Genomic DNA, 14,996 nt, shown 5'->3' on the forward strand with positions numbered 1-14,996 from the left:
ACTGGGCTCTTCAACACAAAGCGTATGGAATTAACACCAGAAGAGCATCGGGAAAGGGGAACTCACATAGATTAGTTGTAGGGAGATTCCCCCACGCCAACCCAAGGAGACTGCAAATCAAATTCGACTAGAAGTGCACATTCTACAACTGAGGCACACGCTTTAGAGGTTCGGGTTCTGATTTACCAAGTGAGCGGGACTTCTTCTCTAAGGTGTCTTCTAGCTCTGACATTCTTTGATGTACTTTTATGAGTTTTCCCGGTTTGTTGTTAGGTTTTCCAGTTACTGTACTAAGAGAAACTAGCTGCAGACTACTCTTCCATCAGATAGAACACGGTTTGTTTCTACATCTAATCTTAGACAAGTACTCCTTAAGCACAGGAGGACCTGTAGCTAACCAAACGGGAGGCTCATCTTTCTGTACACAAGACTTACAGAACTCTTCCAAGTGTGCGGGCAATGACCAAGGTAAAACCCTACATTAGTGGAATCTGCTTTAGAAACAGAATAGCCTGGCCCTAGCCTGTGGTGGCACATGCCGATAATCCTAGCACTCTGAAGGCAGAGACAGTTGGATGTCTGTGCTAGAAGCCAGCCAAAGCTGCATTTTGAGACCTTGTTTCCAAAAAACAAACAAGCAAACAACCAAGAATACTGAAGATTGCCTGTCAGACAAGCTTGAGAAACTGAGTTAGGTTCCCCAGCACTCATATAAAAACTGGGCATTGATACGTATCCATAATTGGGACTGGGAAGTTGGAGGATAGATCCCTGGAGGTTATTGACTGACCAGTCTACCCAACACAATAACAAGGCTCACTGAGAAACCTTGTCAAAAAAAAAAAAAAAAAAAAAAAAAAAAAAAAAAAAAAAAAGGCCAAGGGGCTGGAGAAGTGGATCATCAGTTAAGAGCTTGCTAGCTGAGCGGTGGTACACACCTCAGGAGGCAGAGGCAGGTGGATCTCTGTGAGTTCAAGGCCAACCTGGTCAACAGAGCTAATTTCAGGACAGCCAGGGATACCCCGAGAAACCCTGTCTTGAAAAACAACAACAAGAGCTTGTTCCCAGTACCCACATATTGGCTCACAATCATCCGTTACTCCAGGACCACGGATTCAATGTTCTCTTCTGGCCTCCCCAGGTACCAGGCACCTGGTAACCTCACACCAGAGATGGTTCACATACATACATACATACATACATACATACATACATACATACACTCATACATATAAAAATAAATAAATCTTTTTTTTAAATGGCATGGTAGCCCACCATTTAGTAGCCAGAGGTAGGCAGATCTCTGTGAATTCAAGGCTAGCCTGGTCTACATAGTGAGTTCCAGGCCAGCCTGGATTATACAACAAGACCCTGTCTCAAAATCTAAACTAAAATAAAACGGAGAAAGAGCTAAGCTCTAGGAGGCATCCATGACTCTGTTTCCTGATTGTGGATATGATGTAACCTGCTGCTTCAAGCTCCTGATGCTTTGAATTCCCCACCATGATGGACTGTGCCTTGACCTATGAGCCAGAATTAACCTACCTTTCTTTCTTTCTTTCTTTCTTTCTTTCTTTCTTTCTTTCTTTCTTTCTTTCTTTCTTTCTTTCTTTCTTTCTTTTTCTTTCTTTCTTCCTTCCTTCCTTTCTTTTTTGTTTGTTTTTTTGAGACAAAAACCTTCTCTGTGTAGTTTTGGTGCCTGTCCTAGATCTTGCTCTGTAGACCAGGCTGGCTTCGAACTCACAGAGATCCGCCTGGCTCTGCCTCCCAAGTGCTGGGATTAAAGGCGTGCGCCACCACCGCCCGGCCCCTTCCTTTCTTCAATTGCTTCTATTGGGGCCTTTTATCCCAGTCATAGCACTAAGACAGCACCTAATTCAAGTTGTGCAGGAGGCATCTTTATGGTCTGATGAGCTCTTCAAGGCCTCCGATTGCTACCACAAGGGCACCTGAATTATGAAGGAGACGCCTTCTAAACAATACCAGTTATGAAATGTTATCCAAGAAGTGAGTGGGGGCCTCGTACACGGAGATGCGGCAAAGGAGTTCAGGGGATTGTGCCAGTCGACAAGTACATTGCATGAGGCTCCAGTCCTGAGTTTGCTTCCAGCCTTGTCCTTGTGAGACTGGACATGGGAAAAGAAGCCTGTGGTGGTGACGTGGGGTGAAGGTGAGCCCGGTTTTGGATGGCCAGGGACTGAGGTTGGGTGACAGGGAGATCCACTTACTGAATTCATAATACCTCAGGTCATTCGCGTACCACTGCTTGGGGGTCACATCCGCATTGATGGCATGTATAAGTTAGTGTGCACCCGTGCTATATATATAATCACCCCAAACTCAGTGGTTTAAATTACCATTTAGTTGTTTATAATTCTGTGGACAGGCCATCTGTGATGGACTCTGCTAGAATGGCTTTTTGTAGCACCACAGAGGGAACCAGGAATTTGTGGTCAGTTGGTGGTGGCCAAAGCCTCCTGCTGGTAAGGAGATGGCTTTGAGCAGGAGCAATAAGCAAGCATCATAACCCGGCTGTGGGATAGCCTCCAGCCGGCTCCTCCGTCCGCACTCTTTCAGATGATAATGCTTACAAGATTTGCAAGAGTACCAAGGGAAGGCAAACCACACTATGTGAGCAGTTTCCAAGTCTGGGCTTGTGTCTCATTGGTTAAAGAAATGTATTTGGTCAATCCTAGGATCACGGTAGGAGTGGGTTACTATATGGACACACAAAAGGCAGAGCAAACTGGGACTGTCACTCAAAGCATACATGTGTTCTCATCCTTGAGGCTCGTGGGGGTAGGAAGACAGGAAGGAATGGTGCTTTTACACAATTATACACATACTCTTCACACTTGCATGTCTGGCATATCCTTCCGCTTTCGTTCATCTGGGAAATGCCAGACCCCAATGAAAAGCTGTCACAGTGCCTCAGCACGCCGATCCAACATCATGGATACAAACCTTTAAATGTCAAAGGAAGGCTGAAATAGCATCATATTGACACAGCCATGCAGACATGGAGAAAACTGTCAGTTTGGCAGGATCTAGGATCAGCTAGGAGACACTGGTCAGGGCACATCTGTGAAGAATTAGATTACATTAACTAAGATGGAAGACCCTCCTTAATCAAGGGCAGCAGCATCCTATTTCCCGGGGTCTGGGACTGAATAAAGAGAAAGGGAGCTGAACACTAGCTTGTCTTTCTGCTTCCTGACTGAGGATGTGATGTGACTGGGTGCCTCATGCTCCAGCTTCGTGACAGGTGCACCACGATGGACTGTACTTTCAGCCTGTGAGCCAAACAAACCCTGCTTTCCTTACACTGCTTTGGTTAGGCATTTTGTTACAGCATAGACAAGTCCCTAATACAGGCTTTTTCCACCCAACCCTATTACTCTCATGTTCCCAATACGATAGACTTCCTCCCAAAAATGTCCCTCCACCTGGCTGTGGTCAAATCCATGAGACTCGGCTCTGAGTTCCAGAGCTGATCTTCATCACACCTCTCACTCAGAGATGTGCAAAAAGGAAGCAGATTCCACTGTTCAGAGCCACGATCTCAGCGCTTTGGACGGACCCAGGCTACAGACCCAAATGAAGAGTCACCCAGAACCCAGGAGGACAGCCAGGAATAGAATTCAGGCCAACACACATTTTCAAGGTTAGACGGAGAGAGAGAAAAGCTATGGAAATGAAGAGGAAATGGAAAATTGCAATCAGACTGTTAAGGGGACCAAGAGGAGATGTCAGCCTCTGTACCACCCCGCCCCAGGGCAGGCTCGTGCTCAGAAGAGCTGACAACTCGGAGGACTCTATGGATTTTGTGTGCTTTTTGTTAGCTGTCGTTATAGTTTGAGGTTTTGTCTTCCTTCTTTCTTTCTTTCTTTCATTCTGAGAGAGAGAGAGAGAGAGAGAGAGAGAGAGAGAGAGAGAGAGAGAGAAACCTGAAGTTGGGTGGCTGGGGAGATTGGGAAGTCCTGAGAGGACTTGGGGAGAGGGGAAAGAACATACTCAAGATATATTACATGTAATGTAATATAAATGGCCGGGCGGTGGTGGTGCACGCCTTTAATCTCAGCACTCGGGAGGCGGAGGCAGGTGGATCTCTGTGAGTTTGAGGCCAGCAAGTTCCAGGACAGGCACCAAAACTACACAGAGAAACCTTGTCTAGAAAAACCAAAAAATATAACATAAATGCAAAAAAAAAAAAAAGAAAAGAAAAGACACCCTATAAGTGACGACATCAATATGGCAGTCAAACAGGGTTCTTGCCTTGCTTTGCTCTGGGTTGTTTTTTGTTTGTTTGTTTTTTGTTTTTGTTTTTTTTGAGACAGGGTTTCCCTGGAACTCACAGAGATCCTCCTGGCTCTGCCTCCCAAGTGCTGGGATTAAAGGTGTGCGCCACCACCGCCCGGCTTGCTCTGGGTTTTACAGCAATAGGAAAAGGAAGAATTTTTTTTTTCCAGGGCATAAATACTGCCAGCATAGTCAGATTGCAGCTTGAGAAAATGTTTTAAGAATGAGTAAGCAAGATGTATGAATATTTGTGAATGAAGCACGGCAAGGCAGAACTAGGTAAGAAACGGGGCAAGTCTTGATGTAAAAACAACACTCTAAATATGGAATGACTGGCATTTTATGAAATCTTTGTTTGTTAGTTTGTTTGTTTGAGAAAGGGTTTCTCTGTGTATCCCTGACTGTCCTGTAACTAGCTCTGCAGACCACGCTGGCCTCGCACTCACAGAGATCCACCTGCCTCTACCTCCCGATTGCTGGGATTAAAGGCATGCGCCATCACTGTCCAGCTTATGAAATCTCTTTTTAAAAGGCAAGAAATGTGCCTATTTCAAGCCTTTAAAAGCCTGTTTTCATGATTTATCCATGTCATGTTGTTAAAGGGTCTTCTTGGAGCCAACACAATTCACACAAGTCAATGCAGAAAAGAAAAATTTTCTATAATCAAGCCGCTGCAGGGCCTGAGTAGGGCCACAGAAGAGACTTGGGAGCTGAACTGTGACCTGGAGCCAGAATGTGAGAGCTTTGAAGCCTGAAAATCACAAACATCTGTGTCAAGTTCAGTTACATTTTCCACCAATTGGGATTTGAAGATTAGGACTTTCCTAGGAACACCCACTAAGCTATCTCTCCAGCCCCTGTATTTCTTGCTAAGTATTTAAGTTATGTGCCTAGGTACTAGTTTACTGTACCCACAAGTTCTTGTTCTTTCTGTTCATTTTTTCCACATGCCTGGTCACTGCTCCGCTGCTATATCCCCTGGTGTTTTAGTTTCATTGAGTTCTATGTTATTCTCATCTCGATGTTTAAACTCATAGATTATTTAGAAGTGTTTCAAAACTTCAAAATGTCTAGCATCTTTCTTTTCATAATGAATGTTTCATCTCATTACCGTGGGGTTAGAGAACATGGCCTGTAGGATTTCCACCCTGATACTTACTCAGACTTCTAGCAAGGGCAATCCTGTATATTCAAAAGTGTGTGTTTGGGCTGGAGAGATGACTCTGGGGTTAAGGGTGTTTACTACCCTTACAGAGGACCCAACTTTTGTTCCCAGCACCTACATTGGGCAGCCCACGACTTTTAACTTTAACTCTAGGCGATGATCCAACGCCTCTGACCTACGTGGGCACCTGCACATAAGAGCACATGCATGTGCGTACGTACACGTACAAACACACACGCGTGCACACACACACACTTAAAAATAAATCGGAGCTGGAGAGACTGCTCAGTGGTTAAGAGCACTTGCTGCTTGTGCAGAGGACCCAAGTTCATTTCCCAGCACCCACATGGTAGCTCACTACTGTCTGTATCTCAAGTTACAGGAGACCAGGCTCTCTCTTCAGTGGACAGTAGGCACATACACACTTGCAGGCAAAATACTCATATACATAAAAATATGTATCCTTAAAAATTAAAGTAATAAAGGTTATATTTTCTCTTTACTTCAGGGCTTTGTGTTAATTAACTCAAGCTTGTTAAATTTCTATACACTTAGATTTAAAAAATCAAAAATTTGCTGGGCAGTTGGTGGTGTATGCCTTTAATTCCACTTGGGAGGCAAGGGCAAGTGTATCTCTGAGTTCAAGGTCAGCCTAGTCTATATAGAGAGAGTTCCAGGACAGCCAGGGCTACAAAGAGAAGCCCTGTCTTAAAAAACAATAAAAAAAATTATTATTGTGTGTGTAAGACATGTGAATATAGTGCCGTCACACCCGTGGAGGTGAGAGAAGAATTTTGTACAGTCACCTCTCCCCTTTCATCTTTACATGGGTTCCAGTATGAAACTCAGGTCACCTGGCTGGCACACTTTGAACCACTGAGCATCCCTGCAGCTCCATCTCTAGATGACCTTCCTGAGAAGGTGCTCCGGCTCTTTTTCCCATTCCAAACTCTCACAGTAGCATCTTCTTCATCTGGAGTCAAAGCTTTGTGTGTCTGAAGGTGCCCACAGCCTTGGGTCACATAATATTTGCTACTTCAATGTGCATCAATCATCAAGAATGGGAAAGGTGTGTGTTCTTGCTGTTATTCAGTAAATGCCACATGGCTACAATTCTTAGAGGGAGGCCTTAAGCAGGAGTACACCTAAAAAATCATTCCATACAACCATTCTATAAACCACAGATATCTAGTCTCTAGTCCCCAAAAAGGAAAACACGTGCCTCTGTTTTTTTTTTTAACCAAGGAAAATTTTTATTTAAACTGTGCAATCAATCAGTATGTAGACAGCAGTTTTCATAAACATTTTGGCATTTAAACTTTTATTCATTTTTTGGCATGACCTGTGGGGTAGAATATAAACTACCCAGGGCGGGGTAGGGATACTAAGAAATATTTGCTATCATGCTAGGAAAAGAAAACAAACCCACATCATTAAACAAAAAAATATGTTTTAAGAAGACATCTTAAGAAATACATTCAAAAATCAAGGCAGACATTCACTTTCTTCATACGATGGAGTCTGCAGAGCTGGTCCCCTGAGTCAAGTAGAAATCGAATGTACTCAGCTCCACAGTCCACGAGGAAGCCAGCAAATGCTGCCCTTATAAGGAAGCAAGAGAGTGGCAGGACCCAGAACACCCACGACATAAAATAACTTAACTGGCTCCCACACTTCATTAAATTCACATCTTTGAAATAGAAAAAAAAATTCCTACACATACAGACATAAACTTTTGTCCAACGACAGTAACAGACAGACAGATTTTCTTAATACCTGTCCTAAACTCTACCAAGTGGCTAAGGCAATGTCTGTGTTCAGGCTTCCCATCAGGAAAGGGTTTTAGTTTGGGAATGGAATGGAGGAAGTAGAATGTGGCAAATAAGAAACTCTGTAACACCGAGCAACCAAGAGTGGCTTTTGGTTTTTGAAGGGAGTTCAATAGGAAAAGTAATTAACACTCTTTCTAAATGTTTAAGTCAAGATGTGTTTCTCCATTATAAAATATGGCTGAGACAGAAACGTAAGGGAATCTGTATAACCTTGCAGATAATCGAAGGAGCGAAGCTGGCCGACGCAAGAAAAGAGTTCCTTTGTTAAAAATGAAAGATGAGGCTGGGGGCAGGGGGATGTAACCCCTTTAATCTCACACTCAGAGGCTGAGTTCAAGGACAGTTAACTTCCCCATATTCCACATCTCATCCTGGCTATCATCCTATGATCGGAAACTGCTTTCCCTCTGCTGAAGAAATGCTGAACGTTAGGGTGGAATTAGAAGTCGTTCTTCAAAATTGAAACAAGGCCAGTCTTGATCCAGAAATCAGAACAAACTAGAGCTTTGGGGTCTAAACCATCGAGGAAAAGAATTAGAAGATAAAGCAGGCAAAAAGGTTGGAGTATCCTAGGAGATACCCAGGCTGATGAAGAGAGGCAAGGTCGATGGGAAGCTTCAGAGTTGTCCAATCAGAAGGCTGCATATCCATCACTGCTTAAGTGAAGGCAGAAACCAGGCGGCAAGGCTGTATATGCCAATGTGCTTCGGAAAGAAAACTAAGGATGAGTCTGCTCTGTCTTGTTCATCTATCCAGGATCCCTTATGTGTGGAGACCTCTTCCCTCAACCCTTCTCCAGCAGCATGATCAATGAGGAGAGAAAAACGGTTTTCAAAACTTTCTGATGAGGTCCAACACAGTTGGGGGCAAACATTTAAGATACTTTCCCTTTGAAAACATAGAGAAGCCTGGAGTTAGGAGCCAGGCGGTGGTGGCGCACGCCTTAAATCCCAGCACTTGGGAGGCAGAGGCAGGTGGATCTCTGCGTTAAAGTCAGCCTGGTCTACAGACTGAGTTCCAGGATGGTCAGGGCTACACTAAGAAACCCTGTCTCAACACCCTCCACCCCCGGAAAAAAAAGACAGGAGTTAGTAAGTGCATGAAGCTCACTTCCAAAAATGCTTCAAGTTGAATTGTCTTTGAAGGGTTTTGGAGACAGATTTTAACGTGCTTTCAACAAACTACAGGGTCTATTTTTTTCCAGTCTTTGGAATTTTAAAGGTCTCCCAGCAGCAAGGGAACATGAGATTTGCTATTTCTAGAAGACCTAGTACCATGCTACTGAGAGGAATTCCACAGAAGTCTACAGAGAAATCCCCAGAACCTGTGAGAATCTTACAATACATGACGAAAGAAACTTGGCAGACATGGTTGTCAAGGACATCATCTTGGATGATGAAGGCCAGCACAGTCTAACCAAATGAATACTTAGAACTGAAGAACCTTTCTTTTTGGGGGTCGGAAAAAGGGGAAGAGAGGGGCTATGTTGCTGGTTCTAAAGAAAAGGGGGTTCACAGCCGTTAGAGACTGAAGAAGGTAAGGGAACAGCTTCTTCCCTGGACCTCAGAGGGATGCACCCTCATGAGCAACTTCACTTTATCCTAGAGCTGGGGTGGTGGCCCACACCTATCATCTCAGGAGTGTGCGGCCGGGGGACTGCCACCAGTTCAAAGTCAGCCGGGTTTACACAGCAAGTTCCAGGATGGCAGAACTCCCAGGCAAAAAAAATTTCCTCAAAAAGAAGAAAAAAAAAAAAAAAAAGAGTTTGGACCTACAGAATTCTAAAATAGTTACATGTTGCTGTTTACAGACACCAAATTAGGGATAGTTGGTTAGAGGAAATTGCAAGAAAATCAACATGGTACCTGCCTGCTAGGAAAGCCTGCAACACACACATTGCATTAGCCTGTGAACCTATATCCTGAGCATACACAACCCAGCACAGACCCTACGGTTGGCTGCCTTCGACATCGACACATCACTAAAACTCACAACTGGAGGAGCGGCTGGGCACGGCAGTCTCCAGAACCCACTGCTCTGTGCGCACAGATCGCGTGATTTTTGACTTCTACCAAAGCAATGTTATCAGAGACACATGCAGTACATTTTCAGGCAGAAAAATCTGCAAAACACATGGTTGGCCCCCAAAATAGTGATAGCCCTTTACAATACAGTTCAAACTTTTTTTTTCCACATCTAGTATGCAAAATGGACATCTGATGGTATGCAAATGTACAGAAGCGAATCATGAATCACAACAGTCCCTGACCCACCCATTGTATGGTAACATTTCCTAACATAACAACCACTCCATATTTTGCTATGTAGAGCAGGCAGGCCCGGAACTCACCGAGATCTGCCTATCCTTCCTGACTGTTGATTAAAGGAGTATACCATGTCAGCTTTTGATGACATGAAGAACTGTTTCCAACGGTGTCTTACTGAGGACTTGAACAGTGCTCCTGAGTCGTCGGGGCCTTTTTAATTTTTTTGCAGAAGCCCTCCAGAAAGCACAGACGTGATCTCACCCCAGTCACTGCCGCATTGCTGGTGTGCTTATGTTTGAGGTAATGGTAAGAAAGCCTGTAGCATGTCAGCAGCGTCTAATTCCCTTGCTACTTTCCAAAAAAATCATTTAATGGATAAATCTGTCTTTTTTAAAATCTCTAGGCTCTGTAAAAAAAAGCCCTTCTTCTCAAACCCAGGTTTCCATTTGAGATGGAAAGCCCAGCTTCTCTGATGTAATGAAAACCTTACAATTTAGGGACCACATTTTAACTCAAAGCACTGCCCACCCAAACAGTGGCTTGTTTCATTGCCTTCCTCAAGCTTCCTGAATAACCAGAGAACGACTTTACACAGGAATCCAGACTATACAGGCAGGTTTAGGGGTTCCCGTAGTACCCAGTAACGGAGGAGCCTGATGTTATTGTATCTGTTGACTCATCACACTCACGGCGCCTTATGGAAGTATCACACCATTTAGCAAAAATATCCCTGTGGCTGAAGCAGCAGATTTCACTGAAAAACCTTGGGATGCCCTCTGGACACAGAGGTGAGGTTCTGGAGAGACGTTTCATTAACATAAAAACAACAAACAACAGTTCAATGTACAGCTAAATTTCCCTATATTCGGAGGTAACCTTAAATATCTTTGGCTTTTAATTTCTTTTTAATTTGCTGATATAAAGTACTCGAATAAAAACACTGATAAATACCACTATAACTGTATTGCCTTTAACTATGTAAACTTAGCCTTTCGGTATTTTCTTTTTGCCACTAAGGCTAGATATCCTATCTGCTTCTTCTAAATAAATTTATTTTAAATCTGCTCATCTTTACTTACAGGCTAAATTATATATTTTAATGGTCTTTGGTATGAAAATAATGATGAGCAGTATATTGTAATATTTGACATTAAAAATGACAGCCAGGTTATCAGTACTTCTAACAAATATGTCTTTGGAAAATGAAACAGTTACCAATTTGCATATCAGCTTATTTGGAGTTGAAATATGATGAAGAAATAATACCGTGAGAAAGAAATGATAACCTTCACACCTTAGTTAGAATTTCATACTTCAGACTTCAAAGAAGCTTGCTTTCGCCAAGCTGAGAGCCTCTGTTGAACATTAAATATCTTATTCCATGAGATCAAAATATTTATTTTTAATGATAAGATTTGTTTTTTTTTTCTCTCCAACAAGTAATTTCAAAAATTTGAAATACATTAATACTATAGAGTTAAAGATTTTTTTACTTGCTGAAGAAAAAAAAAAAAGCCCTACAGTTGAAATACTTTGTAACATCTGCTGGTGAGGAAATTATAACGTATTTTAAACATTCTGGTGACAGCAAGGTAGTTAATGTCACTAGTCTAATTAATTAACTGTAACTATCAATATTAACCCTACAGTTTAGGGTTAGAAATTACTTGTAATTGAGTCTATTCATAGCTGTTATTAGTGAACTCAATTTAGGGTAATTATAATAGACATTTCATTTTCTACTAGAAATTCTTTGGTAAGAGAATTATGAATTATGACTGCATAAGAATAGGATGGAAGGTTAAAATAATGAACTACAAATACTTATAAGCTAAAGGTCTAATGTAACTAAGGGCCTATTCATCAACAAACAGCACTTTCTTAGGGACAGTGTCCCCTCACACCCTTTCAGACGACCCAGGCAGGGAACACACAGTTCACGTGTGTGTGGCCCTAAGCCTGAAGTCTCACCCTTCCGTTCTGTTTGCTTTTGAAGATTGAGAACAGCCGATCCCCTTGGACCTCTCCGTTTCAGATGCTGATAGAAGTTGGCCCACAGACTTCTACTGAACCAAACAACACCATACCCTGTCAATGCACCCGCCCATGCGTCATGAGCTCAAGAGAAACAAAACAAACAAACAACAAAACAAAACAAAAACAACAACAGAAAAATTCCCTGAGTACAGGAAAGAACAATAACACTCGAATAACTTTTAAGAGGAGGTAGTATAAACAGGAGCACGCAGGCAGGGGAAGCCGGTTTTCTTGCCTCCCATTGTTCACCTAAAGCTCTGTTTTTTCTTTTCTTCTTTTTCTTTCTTTCTTTCCCCCCAAGTTGCCGAAAAGCCCACCACACAAGGAGAGGGACAGAACTGTGCTCAGAAGCGGCAGCTGGCACGTCCTGTGGGTCAGGTTCTAAGCGCGTCCACTTTGGCACAAAACTTAGAATCACAATGGAAAAAGCGGGGCAGGGTCATCCAGACAGAAGACCCCAGGATGATTATCCAGCCGCTCCCTTGACTTTAGGACCCCGTTGGGCAGGACCTGTCCCATCTGCAGAGGGGAGGTTTCAAGGGAAAAACCCACAGAGGGCAACTCAAAAGCCATTTCCAAAAAAACTGGGGGGAGGGCCAAACCCACGGTTTTGAAAGGCTGAGGACGGACCTCTCTTCCGTGGCTCTCATTTTCTGTCTCTCCCATGCCGCTCAGCCGCCAGGCTGTTGCCTTAGGACTGAGAAGGCCCTGCTCTAAGGGGCTGAGTCAACAACTTGCTGATTTCAAACCAGGCAGAGGATGAACTCACTCCTGGAGTTAGTGGGACAGGAAGCCACAGTAAGCTCAGCCGCTGGGGTGGTGGGGTACACCGTCCCCAGGGCAATCCTGCGCGCTTCGAAAAGAGAACATCACCAACAAGGTGCCAAGTAGCCAAAGAGCTAGCTATCGGTAAGACCCAAGCTTTGTTAAGGCAAATTTTTGGTACCCTTTTTCCTAAACATCTTCATGAATATTAAAAAGGTATAAGGCAAAAATTTTCACAATATATACTGGAAGGCACTGCTGTTATGAAACCCGCAAGTTCATCTTATAGTCTACCGCTTCGTGGATCTTCGTTCTTGAGACTTCATGACACGTCTTCACCATTTGAAGCCAAACTGGGATTTTAAAAAGGAAAATCTGAACCATTTAAAAAAAAAAAAAAATCCACTTTTCTACATTGTGTTTCGCAGCTAGCTCGGAAACTGTGAAGATGTTCCACCAAAGAGTCAGCGCAGCCTTGGCGGACTGTGGGGCCACGCGGAGGTGGCTTTTGTAGGCTGAAGGCAGGCCGGTTTGGGCTGGAGCACAGTACTCCTGCCCTGGTGCTCCAATCCCAAGAGCCTGGCAAGGCTATGTTCCCCTATATGCTCTGGAATGGTTCTCTTCTCCAAAGAGACATATTTGTTTCATCCATTCAAATAAATCTAGTCCCGTATTTTCTCCTCACAGCCAGAGGTCTTAACATTATCCAAATCACACAGATGTCACAGTTGGGGAAAAAAAAAAAAAAAAAAAAAAAAAACAGAGCTTCAGATCAACCTTCTTCCTCATCTACCCATCGGCTCCTCAGGCACACACATCACACACACAATGGACACACGGCGGCGGCGTCACCAGGAAGTCCTGCTGGCTCTGCCGCCCAGAGAAACCAGCACTGAAGGAGGCTCATAGCTCTTCAGAGTCCGCCAACAGCAAACTGAGGTAGCTATTCGGCAGAGGGCTCGGGCAGTCTCCCCTCTGCTCCAGTGATGTATCTTAGAACACAGTCAAGCATCCTGACTGCCCCTTTTCACATTGTTGACAGTTGAAACATTCAAAATTCGTGCGCTTAAAAATAATTAAAAAAAATTTTTTTTTAAAGATTAAAAAAAAACCAATAAACAGTTAAGACATCAAGATTTTCACAGGCTTTGGCTCCCCGTTCATTGTCCTTCGAACAGATGCTTGTGAATCCCTGAGCATGGCTGTCTAGATGGGAAACCCCTCGGCAGCACAGCGCAGCCCCGCAGATGGTGCCTCTGGGGCTGAGGAGGACGTCTGCTCATCTGGCGAGGGCCCCGCAGGGTCTCCGTGCCTCTTGAGCACACCATCTCCATCAGCATCACCACCGGCGGCGAGGGGATTCGAGGTGGGGGGCGTGCCGCTGATGACCGAGGACAGGTGTATCTCATCATTGGACTCATGGGAGAACCTTCCAGAATCCCCCGTCTCGTGGCTGCCTTCACTGTTGGCTGAATGTTCAGTGTCGAGGGTAGCCCCAAAGGGTCTTGGGAAGCTGGCGGTCTGGCCTGGGGGGCTGGGGGAGTCCTCATCGCTGATGAGCACGGTGGTGCCTGGCTGGTAAAAGCAGACGGGCTGAGCAAATCTTCTTTGAGTCTAGGCAGAAACAGACAAGGGGGCGATGAAACACCAGGCCACGGGCATGGACCAGAGGACTCCACTGTGAACGGACTGTTGGGGTCAGTGGTTCCCACGGGCAGCTGGGAGCGTTTCTGAGCTGCTCCACCAACCGGAATGCTAAAGCCTTCCTTGGTGGGCCTGGAGGACGGCTAAGGGGTTTAGACCACATACTGCCCTGGCAGAGAACCTGAGGTTAGCACCTACCACCCACATCAGGTGACTCACAGTCATCTCTAACTCCAGCTCCAGGTGACCCAACACCCTCTCCTGGCCTCCAAGGGTGGGACTCATGTACATATATCCACCCAGACAGGCACACACACATAATTAAAAGTTAAAAATCTTTAAAACCAAATACTCAGAACTTATGGTTATTTTGACACGAGCTCATGCCCCCCTCTTTTCTTACGGTCCTCACGGCCCACTGAAAACCACATCTCTGAGGACTGTCCCCCTGTCTTCCTGGCTGTCGTTCACTGCTGCTCGTCACAGGCTAGAATCAGGACAACCTCAACTGTCCTTTTGGCAATCACTCAACACAGTTCTCCACTGCCGGAACGGAACCTGGCCGGCCCAAGACTATTCACTTACATTCTCCCACGTTCCTATTCTTTCCAATCATCATTTCTTATGTCACGGACAGAAAAGGATTCTCCCATGGGTGGATTACCTGTTCAACTTTCATCTTCTTGGTGTCTTGGAAAAAAAGCCACTTTTTCTTGGTGTTGTTTTTAATTATAGGGCCATAGCTATTGATGATCAGATCAGTCCCTCCCTGAGGAGATACAAAGGGAAAACACCCCAGAATTAGAGATCTGAGTTCATCGCAAGAAGTACACAAAGGTTTTTAATGTCTAAAGAAGACAAAGGTCTCTGGGCAGTCGTGGCGTACGCCTTTCATCTCAGGACTCAGGAGGCAGAGGCAGGTGGATCTCTCTGTGAGTTTGAGACAGTCTGGTCTACAGATTGAGTTCCAGGACAGTCAGGGCTACA

General features: G+C 44.3%; 1 protein-coding gene across 1 annotated transcript in view; it reads right to left on the reverse strand.

The window, feature by feature from the left end:
- Positions 1-8,310: 8,310 nt before the first annotated feature.
- Positions 8,311-14,996, reverse strand: part of Prtg (protogenin) — a 108,315-nt gene continuing 101,629 nt past the window's right edge. Inside the window, exons 19-20 of the mRNA XM_028865420.2 lie at positions 14,674-14,778; positions 8,311-13,979 (exon numbers count right to left, since the gene is read on the reverse strand). Of these exons, the coding sequence (XP_028721253.1) occupies positions 13,572-13,979; positions 14,674-14,778 (513 nt within the window). The 3' untranslated portion in view covers positions 8,311-13,571. The remainder of the gene's footprint in view (positions 13,980-14,673; positions 14,779-14,996) is intronic.

This window comes from Peromyscus leucopus, chromosome 14 (genome assembly GCF_004664715.2).
Source record: "Peromyscus leucopus breed LL Stock chromosome 14, UCI_PerLeu_2.1, whole genome shotgun sequence".
NCBI classification, from domain to species: domain Eukaryota; kingdom Metazoa; phylum Chordata; class Mammalia; order Rodentia; family Cricetidae; genus Peromyscus; species Peromyscus leucopus.